Here is a 14,404-nt window from a genome sequence, read left to right as displayed (position 1 = left end):
ACGCAATCTTGCATAGAAGCCTGCCCCAACTAATACGAAATTTATCGAATAGCCTAGGAACCTTTTTCGAAGCAGTTCAACTCTATCCATAGAGTAAAGTTAATTATTGCTTAACACGCCCAACAAAGTCAATGAACTTGAACAAAATAAAGTCTTAATAGAAATTTTTGTTGGATTCCTAAAATGGCTATTAATTTGTCCATGAATAGTCCACGAACTAGATGTCCAAATTAGGCGGCGGAAACTCTAAGTTTGGACTAGTATATCCGGACCGAGCCCGACTGCATTCAGTTACAATTGCCAAATCTGTAGTTTGCAACGGCAACACTGAAGGAGTGCATTAAATCATTTTTTTCCCCTTTATAGTACTAAAACTGGAAGACCAGGGAGGTGATATCAAGTTCCTTCTCCTGACTATGTTTGGTCTTGAGGAGCGAGCAACAGTATGCTGCTCCTTGTTCGGGCAAATTGTAGGCATCACTCCTGCGGGTCAATTAAGTCAAAGTAATCGCTCTTTACTGCAGCAAACACGTCGTACTCAGGGATTTGACTCTTAAGCTTCTCACCGGAAATACCCGTTTGTGATATTTTGATGCGATCAAAGTGGCCGCTGCAATATTTTGGCGGAAATCAGCCAAACGGAAGTTCTGATTTACTGAATCTGATTTCTTAATTTTAGGAAACGTCTTCAACTTTAACTTGGATATACTCATAGCACAGAAGTATATCTATATACATTTAGCTGTTGGGCTGGACCGTGTGACCGATTTGAAGTTCAATCAAGCTGTTGTACAGAATTGAACTAATGTTACTGTTCATCCCGTTTATCCTAGTTCAATTTTTTCCCCATTTCTGAACATCTGCACTCCCCAAAAAATTTCAAGGATGTAAAAAAACCTTAGCAAAAGTTCAGGTCCTGGATAGGTTTAGTCGAACTTATGAACCGTGGTAATCCCCATGTCGTAGAGTCTATTTTGGCTTTGCAACCTGCCGTGTGTTGACGTTTGTGTAGAAAGTAAAGTAAAGTAATCGCCTATTTTTGTAAGGCGGGGCTTAACGTCCAACTACCAAATTAGGTGTCGCGGATGGAGGAGACTAGCAAACACATACTTTACTACAAATTTCTCGTATTAACCATTAAATAAAATCCAAGGGCTAGCCTAGTACCGCAATACACCTTAGCTTTGCGGGTCTAGCCTATAACCGCCTAACATACTTTACTATAAACCTCTCATATTAACCATTAAATAAAATCCAAGACCTAGACTAGTACCGCAATACACCTTAGCTTTGCGGGTCTAGCCTATAACCGCCTAACATACTTTACTATAAACCTCTCATATTAACCATTAAATAAAATCCAAGACCTAGACTAGTACCGCAATACACCTTAGCTTTGCGGGTCTAGCCTATAACCGCCTAACATACTTTACTATAAATTTCTCTTATTACCCATTAAATAAAATCTAAGGCCTAGGACTGGTAATCGAACCCAGTACCACAATATATACTATTAGCTTCGCAGGTCTGGCCTCTAACCGCTCGGCTACTGTGGCGCCTTTGACGTTTGTGTATTACCAGCGGAAATAGAAGAGAGAAGACTCTTCGAGGACGGTGGGCTTAACTAAACTTGAATTCGACGCAGGGAAGTTACTATTTTCTGGAAGGTTTTTTTTTTTTAACAGTCCTCGGAAAAGAAAAACTATAACCTTCACGGTTTCGCTGGGTAATCATTTTTCCAGCTGAGTCAGCTATTTATTTTTATAATTGTCCTCACTCAGGTTGTTAGACACGTGTGTGTGTTTGTTAGCGAGCAAGGTTAATTGAATTTCAATTCTAAGCAATTATCGAATTATTTATTTACAGTTGACAGTGTAAATACGTATACCGATAGAGGGTTAACGTACAAAATTTACCAACTATTTTGTCAATAATTTTTGAAAGCGATAAAACACACTCGTGAAATACATAGTGGGATTTCCGATGATAAACAATTTTATTAATAAAAACCAATATGTTGTGACTCTTGACTGGCGATGTAGCCGAGACTAGTATTTACAGGAGGCAGGTTTCCTAGTCTGGGACGCTTGATGCTAAATTACGTCTAAGTTGGAGGTCGCTAAGCATGCTGCCAGGTATATGCAGCGAAGTCCAAAGTTCTGGCTGGTTCAATCGTTTCATCTGCGACATTTGGTGCTTTTGACGGGGACTTCAACTCCCTGGCGGTTCCGCAGGTAACTGACCGCGGGTATAAAATCCGGACCAAAGTTAAAATGTACTTGATGACTGGTGGTCTCTCTTCTGTGCATGTATACGAAAAATTGCGGAAACTTCGTTAACTTTCGCTAGATATCTCGGAAGATTCTACAATAAGGTTTTGGCCACCTGTTCAGTTACATTAAGAATCAAATATGGAACTGAATTTCTAAATTAAAAAAAAAAAGACACCGTAAGTGCCACTAATTGACTCTTTATATAATCTTTGCGCATATAAATAACTAATTGTTATTGAAATATTTCCTTCCGAGAGTAGATCCTCTCTAGGGTGCTACTTTTGGGTAATGTACGTCCATATGTCTTGTGTGCTGGTATAAAGCAATAAAAAGTAAAGTAAAGTAATTGCCTATTTTTTGCAGGCGGGACTTAACGTCCAACTACCAAATTAGGTGTCGTGGACGGAGGCGTGACTAGCAAACATACTTTACTACAAATTTCTCATATTAACCATTAAATAAAATCCAAGGGCTATACTAGTACCGCAATACAGCTTAGCTTCGCGGGTCTAGCCTATAACCGCCTAACATACTTTACTGTAAACTTTTATTAACCATTAAATAAAATCTAAGGCCTCTAGACCGGGAATCGAACCTACTATACCGCAATGCATATTAGCTTTGCAGGTCTCGCCTCTAACCGCTCGGCTACTGTGGCGCCTGGTATAAAGCAATAATTGAACCAAGAAATCAAGAAACAACTTAGCAGTTTAAATGTGCGGCTAAACAATCAAAAAAGCTCTGAAAATAATAATTTATTGCCCAACTCGACATGATAAATGTACCTTCGCTTGTTCTTCGCACCAGATCGACCTGTGGCGCCATTACACAGCGATGGGTTGTTCACACACGAGATAACCATGACACGGAACGGACGAAGGTTCGACGGCCCACAATAGTACAACTGAGCTCTCTCTAATCCACTAACTAACCTGGTGGGTTTGTACCACTACGCTAGTAAATCGACGAATCGATTCTATGTGAAACGTGGAACAACTCCGGGGTTTTTACAAAGCACCACTAGTTCTTCCGTGGCAATACAGTACAGGTGCCCAAAGGTTTTCCCCACGAACATGCTAGACAGACAGGCGGCGACAACACCAACAACAACACACGATAGTGACGCCAAACAACACCACTGGTAATTATCCTCAGAACCGGCTAGGTAGCGCCATCAACAGGGGAAGGTTATTTTGTTTACTGCAGGGTTACCACGGCCACGACCTTCTCTATCGCTTTCTCTTTCTTCGCAGCTGTAACTGAACTAATCTCCAAAATAGCTCTAAACAGAATTCTATTAAAATTAAATTAGCTAACAGAATGTTTAAGTAGAAATTATAATATAATATTATTATATTTTAAAAAAAATAGATAGGACAAATTCTTTCATTTTATTCGCAGTAGCACGCATGATTAGTGTAGCCCTGATTTCCGGTTTCGAACTCTCGTCCACCATCGAATTCAACTTCATGTTACCTTCTCGCTTTAGTGAAAAAAGATCATTTAAGGGATCTCAAAAATGTATCCTGTATAAACTGTATTTTGGAAAACCCGATTTCCTTTAACTACACACGGTGGAGAATTTCCACAGCATTTAGAATCTGCATTTACGTGGATTTTGGCAAAGGAGCCCCCCTATCATAGTGAATTAGATTGTTTCTAAACTAACACAAACTAAATACCCACAGACAAACGAACTTACTACACAAATTGTAATCTTTATTTTTAAACAATACATAATTAAAACACAGTTACGTCATAAATATAATTTACTGAGTGCAGAATGAAAAAAAATGGAATTATTAGATGGAATTAGTAGCCAAAAATTGTGCACACGCACCGCCGCGCGCTCAGTAGAACCATTTCCGCCCGTTTAATCTATTTACGGAACTAGTGTGTTTAATGACACTGCCACTTTAATTTGGCGCGCAGTGTTTTTTTTTTTAATGCGTATATTTAATGTGTACATGGAGATAAAAATTTGCGCCGATTGTTTGGCCACTGTTATTTCCTGTAACCACTATGGTTTGGTGCACACAGTCAGTTGGAGTGACAGACAAATTTGGAATTATAACTTCCTTGGAAAATATTTCTAATCAAAGTTTACGATCTAGGTACTATTTATATTAGTTCATACTAAAATCAGGAAAGTGTAGTGTGAAACGACACATCGTCATTGAAATCGATTTCTCAACACCAAACTGACCTCATCAACCTCTGAAGATGGACGAAAATCCGAAACCAGTAAGGGATACCAATGCATGCAGAAAAAATCTGCACTATTCCAATTTTAAATAAAATCTTACCAAAAACATTTTCTAGAATTCAACCAAAAACTAGAAAACAAAAAAATAATCGATTCATTAAATCGATACTTCTGATCGATAATTCTGAACAGTTTAACTATCTGACCCCCCCCCCCCAGGTGTCTGGCAAATAAAGCAAATATAAACTTTTTTTGGGGGGGCATTTATTTCTTGTGTTTGAGTTATGCAAAAAGCAGGCACTAACTCCACGGATAGATAGACAGACAAACGTACACGGTAATCTCATTTTTTTTGCACACGAAATAATTACTAATGTGTGAAAAAGCTGTTTTAAAACCTGGTTTACTTTTTTCTGCTCACTGTACACAGCACAGAAAGGAAACTGCTTTAATAAAGTGGATGGGGGGATGAGGCAATTTGACCTTGAACCGCCAATTCTTATGTTGCATCCGATGTTTCTGTACATTACTTCGTGTATTTATTATTTTGAACTTATTTATAATAAAGGTATTTACTTTTTTCTGCTCACTGTGCATAGGAAGGAAACTGCTTTAATAAAGTGGATGAGGGGATGAGGCAATTTGACCTTGAACCGCCAATTCTAATGTTGTCTCCGATGTTCTGTACATTATTTCGTGTATTTATTTTGTATACATATTTATAATATAATAAAGGTATTTGCTTTTTTCTGCTCGCTGTGCACAGGAAGGAAACTGCTTTAATATAGTTGAAGGGATGAGGCAATTTGACCTTGAACCGCCAATTTTTATGTCGCATACGACGTATTTATTGATGTATTTATTTTTGATTTATTTATTTAGTGTATTTATTTTTGTGTACACATTTATAATATAATAAAGATTTAATTATTCATGTGGCCTCCATTATAGTCGTTATTTAGCCGTCAACTAGACTAGAAGTTTAGAAGATGGCATGTTGGAAGACTAAGAAACTCAGACAGTTGATCTTTACACTTTTTTTTTTTAAGACCATCCCGAGTGTTTCATTATCTAAAAATGAAAGGGACACGACCAAGATGTGCAATGAAGAGCACATTGAACACGAACACGAGACGTCGTGAAAGGGTAGACGGTGTGAGTGCGCAGCAGTTACAGCAGATAGTGAGCAAGTTGTGGTTTTGGGGCCGCTATGTTGCAAAACTACAGCTGAATGTCGCGCGCCTGCTTTCCCATTGCACAACAACAACTGCACGCTCAATGCACTTCATCTTCTACATGTAGACAGCCGACTGCACAATACTTGTCTAGTCAACACTCGGGTCTAATCAGATCTAAGTCTCGGTACAGCTAAACTTAAGCTCAGATATAATTTATTATATTAAATAGTTAGAAATCTAAGTGCATGGAAAATAAGGTTAATTTTTTTGTATCCAAGGTGGAAAGTGGATTACCCCTTCCTTGAGCGATCTAGGTGTCCCAGCGGGTATCCCTTCCTAGCAACACAAAATACTGGAAATCCAATCGATTCTGCCTCACAACAATAGAAGAGCCTAAAGAAGTTGTTGAGGGTTCAGTGTACCCACAAAGCTGTGCTCAATCCCCAGGGACCTTCAGGGTTTCACCTTTTAAGCACTGTAAATTTAGTGTTGTTCAGTTGAGGTTCGAGATGAAGACTCAAACGAGTCGAGCTTCGACTCGGTTGAGCCTTCAGAGCTCGAGTCTTATAGCCCTCGAAGCTGGAGCTGGTGAAGCTCAAGTTGGAGGCTCAGACCTGGAGTTGAAGGCTCTCATTAAGTGCAAGCCTTTTTCAATTCTTAAGGAATGACGAGTTATCATTGAGCAACGAACATTTTAAAAATTATTGTATTCATTAACTGCTATAACTTGATTTTATTTTAAGAAATGAATTTATTAATGATGAGTACAAATAAAATGCTTCATATAAAAAAAAGCTCGAGCCTTTTGAGCCCGAGCCTTGGAGGCTCACTGAGCTCTCTCTGTGAGGCTTCAGCTCGAGCTCTCTGACTCGAACCACCCGCTGAGCCCGGAGAGCTAACATAGCCCTATAGCTCACAGCTCTTGAACAACACTTAACTGTAATGATAGTCTATTTTTTCTGGTTTCTCTATTTAAGCACGAGTTTTTTTTAAAAACAATACAATTAAAATACTTCCTCTTAAGCTTATCGTAAGGAAAGATAAGCATTGCGAGTAAAATTTGGAATTTCCACCGGAAATAAGGAAGATTCAAGTCAGCCAGTTTGTGTCGAAAGTTTTTTTTTGAAAAGAGTAATTGGAGCCAAATCTCCAATTAGCGCGAGATAAGCGCACTGATAAGTGGATTATTATCAGAAGTGATATATTTACAGAGAGGACCCCGCCGACCTTGATTCGTCGTGGGCCAGGGCCCAGCCTGCTCGCAATCTGGGCCCAATATATATACAATAAGCGTTTCCTTGTCTAGAGGAGCCTTCTTTATCGCTCTCTTGAAACACAACTGCAATGACATCATTCCTTGTGCATTATTATTAACTCCTCTCAAGCAGTTTTTATGGCGCATTTATCTGCAGTTCTATTTTTACTTGACAACTCTCCCCCACCCCTCAATCCTTCGGCAGAACAATAAATTGTGATTAATAATAATGATGATGATGATGATGATGATCCATTTTCTTTAAATTATAAGTCGATCTAATCTGCGGATATAAGGAGAGCAGGCAATCTTCTGTGACTCCTTCTTCCTATACTTAATCGTGAAAATATTAGATACTAATTTTCTTTTTGGTGAAATTAGGCGAAGACGTCGCGTATAGTCTGAGTGCGTCTTTGAACGGAACTCCACAAAAAAATAGAAATCTCCGGAAGCTAAAACTTTCAAGTTCAGATTAGACCCCTGTCTGTAATGTAGCAATCCTTTTCAAAACGGAAGTACCACTTCATTCGGCGGATTACTCACCTTTTTTGCAATTTGCTCAGCGATTCCCTACAAAACTTTGCACTAGGATCGGTGAACTACTTTTTTTAAGAAATTTGTGTTGCGATAATTCAGTTAAGAGGATTCTTGCGGAGGGGGATTTAGAATTCTTTCTCTAAAGCACCTTTTTACTTAAAAAGTACGATTTTATATACTGAACAATCTAAATTTTTGAGTTTGCGAAAAAATTCCAAAACAGGAAGTACTATTTACTTTGTCGTATTTTATTTTTTTTTTGAAACCTACGTACATTTCCGGTGAAACCTCTCTTCATGGAAAGTAAAACACGACCTGTACAAACATGCAAATCCATGGATTACCAATGTTTACAGAGTGTGGGACTGTTGATCCGTGACTAGTGCCTCTCTCATTGGTGCATGATGTGAGATGATGCGTCTTATATCTTTCAGAGCACGACCTCCGCCATTTAGAACCATTTCTCTTGGGGGGGTGGATGGGGTGGTACCACTTCTCACTCACTCTGCATTACACAACATCCTGCAGAGGAGCATCTGCAACTGCAGTAAAACCACCCACCCGCTGCACACTTTTTCTCGGAGCATGAAGTAAGAAGCAGGAATTTGACTCATTTGGAAGAGCAGGCTTGGTTCCGGAAGTTGCACGATGGTTATAATTTCCTTTTAAGACGTTCAGGTTTGTATGGGTTGAATTTTCTTTAGATTGTCTACTAATTGCTGAAAAAGCGAGAAAACCGCCAGGAACTCGAAACTGTACATTATTTAGAGGCCCAACATCTTGGGACCTGTGTCTCCCACAGTATTGTACCCCCTTACAATTTACCGTCCAATCAATTTTTAGTTTCCCTCAGCACATCTACGTAATAAGAGGAAGTATTGTGATCGTGTCCAAGTTTTTCAATTTAAAGTAACGAAAATATCCGTATGTCTGTTTGTAGTGCGGCTAGCATAACCGGAACCCGACAATAAGCTTTCCTGTCAACCGGAAGCACCACTTTGATCAACTGATTTCCTTTTTCCGGTTTCCTATGATTTTATCGTACTTTTCGAGAAATTGGCTCCCTTGATTTTCTTCAAATTTGGTATTTTTATTACTCGTACATAGTTTTGAAACTTTCATTTGAAATAATTCTTTGTGGAACTTCGAAAAAGAGCACTTTTTTTTTTAGGCAACAGGGGAGTTTCTCTAACGGAAGTGCCATTTCAGGATTACATGTACAAGTAAAAATGGTTGACCGGAAGCGTCATTTCACCGAATAGATTTTCGACGTATTTTAGCAATTTTTTCCGAAAACCCTGCTACCTTTAAGGTGAACTTAAACAAAATTGAAAAGAAAGTTTTCTTTTTTAATGAAAATTTGTAAGTTTCCAGAAAATTTAAATAAGTAAGCAGTGGCAAAAACAAAAAACTTTTGAATCAGATCGAATTCACGGATAATCGTGACATAAAACAGGAAGTGATGAAAATAAAAATTCCAAATCTTCCAAAAAAAAGTTCATCTGCTGGAAGAAATCTTGTCAACGTAATTTTATTGTTAAAACGTTAAATGACGTGTTGACCGCAGACTTAAACAAGTACAGGAAATATACCCCATTTAGCTTAATAAATCATAAATATAGGTATTAACTTCATCTAAAATAGTTGTCACATAAGAAAACCTCAGCTAGATATTACTAAGGATGGGACAATGGTCTTTGGGAAGGAAGAATCGCTTAGCCGGATGCTGAACGAAGATAACCATCTTCGTCTGACCGGAAACAAGTCTTCTTGAAGGCCACCTATAAACTAATGGAGTAGTGGAGAGAGAGAGATTAGAAAGGTTTAGTCAGCAGTGGTACTTACCACATGGCCTGCACGGAAACGGGCTTGAAGATGTGCTGTCTTCCGCAAACGCTCACCGAGAATCCGCTGCGGAAACACAAAAACCATATTACGTACATTAATCATATTTTATTCGTTAAAAATAAAGTAATGGCCTTTTAAAAAAAATTTGGTTAGAATCGAGTCAATGCTGGTTAATAATATCTTTTCGATTTTTATCCTGTCGTAACATGTCCGTTAGTTAATTGTATTCCTAGCCGGTTTTCTAGCTTTCATCCATTGTCAGTGGTAGAAAAAATTAGTTTGGGGGCGGAGATTTCAACTTTACTTGTGTTAGCGTCTTGCACTAAACTTGCTGGTTCAGCGTGAGACGGTAATCTCAACACCAAACTGAGAAATCTACCTCTGATAATGGATGAAAATCCGAAATCAGTCAGGACGCATGCGCGCTACGAAGGATAAAATCAAAGAATGCCTATTTATTCCAAAGAGCGATCAGGTGTCGTTGATGAAGGTGAACGAATAGCCAACTGACTTGAAATTACGTAACACACTTTATTTGTCAAATTTTTCACATTAACAAATTAACACAAAAATATTTGGACTTAAACTATCATTCTTTTGGAACAATCGAGAAAAAATGCAATGAGCTCCCCAAGGAGCAAGTACCCAGAGTTAATCTGTTGGGTAAAAAACAAGCCCAAGTACGGGGGATTGTAGGCTAGTTCCGCAGTAGCCTCTACTAACCGCTCTCGAGTATCGTGGCGCCTCTGCGAGGATTTGACAGGCGCCAGCAGCTTCCTGGAAGTCGTTGAAGTGGCCGTGGCCACCTGTCACCTGTTAGGACTGCTTGTAAGCCCTAGTGGCTTACATGTGCCATTAGTTAAACCGGAGGGGTCTTATAATTGAGTATTAAGATTCGCCGTGACATTTACTTTATACATGCCACACAAAATGATCTTGTTATAAACTCTCCTCTCCTAAGACCTCAAGTGATGATAAGTCATAGAAGTGCGCATGAGCAGAAGGCTGACAAAAATATTGTTCTGTAGCTACGAACATACAGTCCAGGAAGTGAAATAGAAACAACATGGCGGTACATCAAAATAACCATTTTGCCGACTTTATTGTTTTAATCACGCAATAATATCAAAGAACATTATCGTACAGTTAATGGGTAAACAAAATTTTAAAAAACTAATAATCCGGTTGTGATAAGCTGTAATTACATTAGGAGGCTATATGTACTGATAAGTGGATAGCGACAGTGGCCGCGGGTGTAAACATAAATAGCGACGCGATAAGAATTGTGACCAGTGAGTGATAAGGCCATACGCTTCTCATTGGATATAAGATTACTAAGCAACCGGAAGTGAATGCCAAGCGACAATGTTTTCTTCTTTATGATTGCTGATGGACAACGAGAATGACGTGTGATCGATTTGGGTGCCAAATAAAGACGTTACTTCGGCCATTTTGATCAGTCTTTGAACGTTCATTGTAGGCTGGTCATGGGGGGAGGGAATTCCCATTTCTCCAAAAATGATGAATGCTTCCTGCTCAGAGAATTGTTTTCAAAATTATTTTGTGTTCCTCCCTCCTATGGAGGGACATGTCATTGGTGTCCAGCTGTTCGATAGTGGCCAGGACTTCCTTGATCGGAGCTCTAAATCGTGTTGCGCTACCTGGTTATCCCACTCAGACTCTACAAGTTCCAGCAAATTACGGCTGAATCTCTCTCTTCCTCAAAGACACCAGGGTCACAACAGAAATCCAAGGTCACGGACCACTCAACCTGCTCCTTGGAAATTCTTGCAAAAAACTTCTTTGTAAAACTACTTCCTTTTTCTTCTACTACTTTTACTTACCCGTCTCCGTCCAGCGTGATCGCGGTGTCAGCTAACACCTTCAAGACCAGTCCGACAGTGGTGGCGTGATTGCAGTCGATGCCCAACAGACATGACTCCTCGGTCAGTTGTCTGCCAGGTCTGGACACAACCACCAGGTAGCGTGTCCTACCCGGATGTACTGACTCCAACTTCACAGCCTGTCAACAAAAATTCATTTTGCTTTAGTTTTCCATGACTTAAGGGGGGGAGCCAGGCCCCACTTCCTGGTATTGGAACTAAGCTGACCGAAATCTTAGACGAACATAGTGATCAACTTCTACACACACACTTTGTTGGACCCGGACATTTTCGGTGAGGAATCGAAATCATTTTCGATTGCACTCTCTTCTCTCACTAATAAAGATTTCAAAATCAATCAATTGGTGATTTTATTTTTAATAAAACTAGAACTAATAAATAATAGATACAATTTCCTGTAATAATAACTACGAATAGAAATAGCAATAGAAAAAAATTAAACTGCCATGTTCTCATGTCAAATCGATTCAAATGACTACGATCATGGCGTAATAAATATTAAAGGAAATTACCTCCCAAACTGCTGGTTCTACATCTACGTAGAAAAATGTTTATGAAAATCAATTATAGATATCGATTACACAGTGACTCAATTCGTTATTATTTACTAGTTCTTAGATACGTGACCAATTTATAAACTATACGAATCAATAATTACAGAGTCGATTTCCCTCTGTCTCACTCTATCTCGCTCGCTCCTTCTCCTACTATAGAGTAGGGGGAAGTATTGCGATCATAGCTAATGAGATCGAGTTTCACCGGAAATAGCCGTCTTTTGAGGTCTCCTGAGTCTGGAAAGAAAAGTGGTGACTGTGTAAGGGGATACTCATGCGGAGATCCCAGGTTCGAATCCAGCAGCCTGGCCACTTAGATTTTCTCTTCCTAAAAGCTCACTGTCCTGTCCGCTTTTTCGTAATTAGTAAGCTTCATCCGGTAAAATAATTAAGTCTCTTCCTTTAACGAGCAGTTAGAGAAGGAGGTACGAGGAGTGGCTATTAAATAACGAGACTGATGCTGCTACAGAAAAACTATGCATGCGCCAAATCCTAACGACCACGACAGCTGTGCAGCGTAAAGCCTTCTCTTTCGATTGTGCAGCGTTTCACGTGTTTTTTTTTTAGAGAAATCTGTCTGACCGGAACCGTCGTTTGTGGTAAGAGGTGTTAGTTTCGTTTTGCCGATAACATGATACTACACATGTAGTAGAGCAACGAATTGTCGTGAAATTTCACATCAAAACTTGGTAAAACCGCTACTGAAACTTGATCTTTTATTAAAAGAAGTTTATGGCGTGCGCAAGTTTTTGAATGGTTCAAGCTTTTCCAAGATGGACGAGAAGACGTCGGAGATTATGACCGCCCGGGTCGCCCTTCCACATCCAAAACGGATGAAAATATCGATTATAAATAATCAACATTACTACCGGTGAGGTGCTTGCTCAACTCCGTGAAAGAGTAAGGAAAAAAAACGACCCGATTTGTGGAAGAACAAGTCACAGGGTTCTCCATCAAGACAACCGGCGCCGGCTCACACTGCATTGTCTGTCGCAAGACGTTTCTAGCCAAGTACAACATCCCAGTTTTAGGCCTCATCCGCCTTATTCGCCTGACCTGACCCCCACCCACGTGACTTTTATCTGTTCTCCCAAAGTCAAATCTGCATTAAAAGGAACACGATTTCACAGTCCGTTGAAGCTGTGAAAGAAAAAGCGGTACGCGCCTTCCAGGAGCTAACAGAAAAAGATTTCCAGCACGGTTTCGAACAATGGTAAATTCGCATGGAGCGTTGTAGGGATAGGGGAGAGGTGTATATTGAAGGTGATAATAACTAAATATGTACAAAATTTAAAATAAAATGTTTTTACAGCATCAGTCTCGTTATTTAATAGCCACACCTCGTAATCATGGCAGGCTTAAAAATATGAAACAGCCTCCGCTCTTACTCTAATTAAGTCATCACTAGAGATCTATTCAGTTTATCAGCTGATTAGAGAGACCTTGGCAACAAACAATACGACTGACTCACATCTATCTAGCTTACGCTTTCATGGTGACACTTCTTCTATAAGAGGATTCTGTAAATTAGGATGCTCCCACAGACCTTATCCACTATCTAGAAATAATCTCATGGAATTCCAGACTGAAGAATGTTACCTAACCTGACATTCGGACACCTGCTACAAAGGAGTAGAGTGGAGCATTCTCTCCATGACAAAATCTTAAACTGATAATTGCACGTATTACACAAGGCAATTACAGTATAAATAAATTATATTTAAAGAAATAAATAGCCTCCATTTTGTTTTATTTTTTTAGGGATTTTCTCAGTGGTTAGAGTATACTGGATTGCAACACGGAGATCTCAGATTGAAATTCAGCCGCTGGCATCTTACGATTTTTCAATTTTGGTTCATAGGAGCACCTTTCAGCTCTGGACAGAGTTGTCTGTAACGAGAGAAGAACACAGTCTGGATGGCTGGCAGTGCACTGGAAAAAGCCACAGGATGTTGGTGAAAAGCCGGTTTTGTTTTTTTTAAACGACATTTTGGAGAGAAAATCTCGAGAAGCTGAAAATCGAACTTCCGGTAGAAGATTTTTTTGGACCAAATCCAGGAAAAATGGTACCCAAAAATAAAAAAATTGGTGCGAACTCGACTTACTACTTGAATTCTTGAAATGCTAACAATACCTCAGATTGCTCTAGAAAAAAAAAATCGTCCTTTAAACTCGTTTCCGGGGAAAATCTCAAAAAAGCGAAAAATTCATATAGCAAAGTGGTACTTCCGGTTCAGAGATTTGAATCGTTCAAGTCCTATTCAGATCGAAATTTAAAGTTTCAACTTCCTGCAAAGTAGGAAGTTCGTCACTGGCGCAAAGTTCCTCTCGATGGAAGTAAAAGGAAGTGAGAAAACTCTATCCAAGAAAATCACTTCCGGTTGATCGATAAGGGCTGGAACATTTTAATTGGAAATGATGCGAGTTCTTACTGAATATTTAGCTACAATCAAAATGGTAACTTTTAAAAAATTTGTTGTAATTCGCAATATGTGAGGGGAAGGAAGTCGCTGTAGAAAAATCGACGAAACGAAACGAGAGAGGAGGGGAACACCTATTGGGGAGCAAGAGTGACTCCCCTCACTGCGGCCCGGACTATAAATATTCCCTCGGGGCGCAAGGACAGTGCTCTCTGCCGGCCTTATATAG

General features: G+C 39.4%; 1 protein-coding gene across 5 annotated transcripts in view; it reads right to left on the bottom strand.

Moving 5' to 3' along the window:
• ssh (Protein phosphatase Slingshot) overlaps positions 1-14,404 on the bottom strand; it is a 176,889-nt gene that overhangs the window by 18,635 nt on the left and 143,850 nt on the right. For 4 of the 5 annotated variants that reach the window (XM_074116372.1, XM_074116373.1, XM_074116370.1 and 1 more), the window contains 2 exons: positions 11,142-11,320; positions 9,295-9,360 (listed from right to left, as the gene is read on the bottom strand). In XM_074116372.1, the coding sequence (XP_073972473.1) occupies positions 9,295-9,360; positions 11,142-11,320 (245 nt within the window). Of the gene's footprint in view, positions 1-3,058; positions 3,203-9,294; positions 9,361-11,141; positions 11,321-14,404 lie in introns of those variants that run through there. The other variant, XM_074116374.1, reaches the window with a different exon arrangement.

Source organism: Rhodnius prolixus, unplaced genomic scaffold, assembly GCF_049639745.1.
Source record: "Rhodnius prolixus isolate KJV_2025 unplaced genomic scaffold, Rpr scaffold_13, whole genome shotgun sequence".
Lineage (NCBI taxonomy): Eukaryota > Metazoa > Arthropoda > Insecta > Hemiptera > Reduviidae > Rhodnius > Rhodnius prolixus.
The sequence above is the reverse complement of the archived record's forward strand: the minus strand, read 5'-3'. Positions and strand labels throughout refer to the sequence as shown.